This window comes from Protomyctophum bolini (assembly GCF_963924005.1).
Source record: "Protomyctophum bolini genome assembly, chromosome: 3".
In the NCBI taxonomy this organism is placed as follows: domain Eukaryota; kingdom Metazoa; phylum Chordata; class Actinopteri; order Myctophiformes; family Myctophidae; genus Protomyctophum; species Protomyctophum bolini.
In genome coordinates this window covers 12,274,920-12,278,743 of record NC_137864.1, presented here as the reverse complement: position 1 = coordinate 12,278,743, position 3,824 = coordinate 12,274,920, and the positions used below count along the sequence as shown (strand labels likewise).

The window sequence follows — 3,824 nt, the reverse complement described above, 5'->3', positions numbered from 1 at the left end:
GTCATCATAGAGGGACCAGATGCGGGAGGGGATGACGAGTGGCCTGGGCTGGAGGAGCCTGATGGCAGCATGCTGGAATACAAGCTAGATGACATCCGGGTAAAGCCCCAGTTATGCTTCGTTGTACGCCCCATTCGCTTTTGCGTGTGATAATTGGCAAAATGCAGCTCACATCGCGCGCACGACTAGTATTACACAAATATAACCACTTAAGCCCTATCTTTTACTTCAATGTGCGATATGGTGAAATGCAGGCTTTCAGATCCAAACAAGTTACAAGATACACGTTTGTAGATAATTTCAAATAATTGAAAGGTGTTTGTGTGTGTGTGTGTGTGTGCGTGTGCGTGAGTGTGTGTGTGCGAGCACCTAATTATATTCAGAGTCAACCGTCTCTCCGTCTCATTTGAAGCCTGCTTTACCCAAACTAATTTATTTCCTTCCCCCAGGAGTCCATGGACTCAGTGCACCGTCGACTGGAGCGCAGCCGTCAGATGCAGACGGTGTTGAGGGCCTTTGAGGCACGGGACCGGAACCTTCTGGAAGACAACCTCTGGAAGGTCTCCTTCTGGTCCTGTGCCAGCCTGATAGTCATGCTCTGTGTGGCACTCACGCAGGTAACTACTACAGCAGCGTGGCACAAACATGTGCGATGATGCGTACAACATTTTGCGGCAATCGGAAGCTGCGTTCATGATCTGAGGCATTTTGTACAAAACGGACAACTCCTGCGAACTTTGGAAGCCAATCTTAGCCGGTCATGATCCTACAAAATCTGTAGGAGTAATATAAATGTGTTTTGCAAAATGCCACGCTATAACAGGTGGCACTAAAACATAACGGAGCTCCCTCTAGTGGCTGAAGACTATGCTTAATATTTAAATTAATTAGGCAATTCGACCCTTTTGGATTATGGGGAGAGATTTCTAAAACGATACATTATTAGAATTATGGGGAGAGATTTCTAAAACGATACATTATTAGAATTATCCAACCAACAATTTCAAGTAGATGCTCTGTGTCAGACATCTGACACACTTTCACCTACTTACAGTATATTAGGTTCAAGTCCATTAAAGCACTGTTATACGATGGCGTTGCTTGCCAAACATTGCTGATCTACAAGCTCTCACAACCTGTCTCATTTCTATTTTTAGAAAGCGCTGCCGCCTTACAACGTAGAATAAATTAAGCAGCCTCTGTCTGTGCTTATCTTTGTGTGAAGAACATGATCTCCTATTTGTCCAAGTGTAAATCAATATTACACGCACGTCATCAAAACAATGAACACACACCAAGGACAACTTGCAGAGAGGAAAAATACCAGTAAGACGCCTGAGGGCAAGAAGCGACCTCGTCCTAAAGGGTCATAGTGACCTAGGCACAATATATGGGGGCTTTCCCCATGTATGGGGATGTGATGTCACGAGACCTGGGCACAATATGGGGGCTTTCCCCATGTATGGGGATTTTAATATCCCTGATGATGTCACGAGACCTGGACACAATATTGTGAGTAACGATTGTCAGATTGAGTGACAATGACATGACATGACAAAAATGCAAGGTTTCATAGTTATCTGCGACCTTTGGTCGCAAAAAATATATAAATAAATATAGAAAACAAATTATATATGCATTACTCTTTCAAGAGATTAAATGTTTGAAAACGTTTTGAGTTATTATGACATACAGTAGTAAGGCTGATTGTTTCATATCATTGGCTGAGTGGCAACCCTGAACCCTACTGTGTGTCCTACAAGTGGCCCATGGATTGTGTATCTTGACTGAAATTGTCTCCGCCAGGCCAAAGAATAAATAAATAATATCCAGTAAGACGCCCTGAGGGTGAAGTATTTTATCTATTGTTAAACAGAGAGGACCTGTCAATAATTAATTTCATCTCTTCATAGGTCTACACGGTTCGCAAGCTGTTTGACGACAAGAGGAGAGCCTTCACATAGACCCTTATTGAGCCGTGCTGCACAACAGAAGAAGGGAAAGCCAATCTATGAAAAAAGCACCGACTTGGGTGCCCAATCAGGTCCTGTTATTCTTTACTGTTTTTCACACAGCCTTCTGGCATCTCAGTCACTTAGCTGACATGTACAGTAGGCTTGGGGTTTACACGAGTGCTGACACTGTTGCTGGCATTACATTATTTGCATCATTAACTGGAGAAGCCAGTCTTAGATGGGGGTTTAGATGGTTTCTGTGAACAAACTGATTTTGAACAATACAATAGGGTATAATACTTGCTAATTAGAATAGTTGAATAGTTGAAGGAGAAGTTCAGTGCCAGTGTCAAATCTAAACATTAGAAGTAATCATTTGAAAATCGCGAGGGGGGGGTAACTTAAAAAAAGAAAACGTAAAAACAGTGACAAGAGTGCTTCTCTTAGGTTCACATAATGTTTTATCTACAGTATGTTTGGGTTATATCTGCGAGATGTTAAGAAACTTGTTTACTTGGTAATTTTGCAATTCTGCGCCATTGTACAAGGTCACACAATACTCACAACTTAGTTTGGTCTCATGCATGTAACTCTCTGAAGACAAACGTAGAAGGACAAATGTAGAAGTTTACTAGTACAATGTGGTATGTGCAATAAATGTGCTATGCTCTTCCTGAATCCTGACAGTATAATGGCTGTGGTGTCACACCTGTAATTGACCTATAGCCAGTGGTGGACAATAACTTGGGTAAATTTACTTGAGTATTGGTTCATTTCAAATATAAACATTGTACGTTTGACTCTATAATATTTCTAGGGAGGGACTCTTGCCATAATTCAAATATAGTGAAAACTATCTGATCTAGATCTGCTGTTTTGTATTTGGGGTAGAAAATGTTATACAGTATATTTCAATACAGCAAAGCCTTGATATTAACAAGAAAATCTACTTTGTAATTTGTTATTTTGAATACTTGAATGTTTACCCGAGTATATATTTTGTCCACTACTGCCTATTGGTCCAGCTATGTACTGAGTAGCAGCCTTACTGAGGGTTAGTTTTGACATTGCTACTGATTTCTTATATTTTCTGTTGACAATTCATGTCAACCTGGAATATCGTTCCAGTGGTAATATGGAGGTTGCTGGTTTGATTACAATGTGTGTGTGAAGGTCATTTTGAGACCTGTGTTTGTGTGTGGTGTGTGTGTGTGTGTGTGTGTGTTACAGAAAACATGTTTTCATGTTATGTTTTCAGGCAATCAGTTATGTCTTTTTGTGGTGTAATGTAATATGACATTTTGATTGTACTCTGAACAGAGCTATTAATGAGTTTTACTTAGAGCAAACTTTCATTACATACTGTACATAATCATGAAGATCATGACGTTGTGTGGGAGTCTGCTTTTAAAGGCATTTTACATACACATTAATAAATAAATAAACTAAAGTAAATTTCAGTTGTGTTATTGACATAACCCCTCAGGTCAATTGACATGTTTTATATGAAATGTTTGTCTGCCAAAATAATTATGTGAACACAGATTAAGCTATAAATTGAGTACTGAATGTATAAATCTTTCCACAATTTCATATTTATTGAAGTTGCTCCCTCTAGTGGTTATCTTCAATTCAGCTGAGAAGGCTATGCTTAGCCCCAGGGCTTCCCAAATCCAAACCTGAAAAGACTAAGGCCTTTCGATCTAGCATACAACATTGATGCATGCTAGATGTAAGCAAGTTGTGAGTGTCATGGCCGCCCCAATGCATTTCCAATGGAAGTCACATGGTTTGATACAACATTTTGGACTACAAGCTGTTGTATGGCTTTCGGCTGTGTTTCGACTGCCCCCCTCCACCTCATACGAC

The 3,824-nt window shown here is 40.2% G+C and overlaps 1 protein-coding gene across 1 annotated transcript in view; it reads left to right on the top strand.

The window, feature by feature from the left end:
* tmed1b (transmembrane p24 trafficking protein 1b) overlaps positions 1–3,395 on the top strand; it is a 5,401-nt gene extending 2,006 nt beyond the window's left edge. The window contains exons 3-5 of the mRNA XM_080759568.1: positions 1–99; positions 450–617; positions 1,914–3,395. The exon at positions 1–99 is cut by the window's left edge and continues 85 nt beyond it. Of these exons, the coding sequence (XP_080615694.1) occupies positions 1–99; positions 450–617; positions 1,914–1,964 (318 nt within the window). The 3' untranslated portion in view covers positions 1,965–3,395. The remainder of the gene's footprint in view (positions 100–449; positions 618–1,913) is intronic.
* Positions 3,396–3,824: the final 429 nt, after the last annotated feature.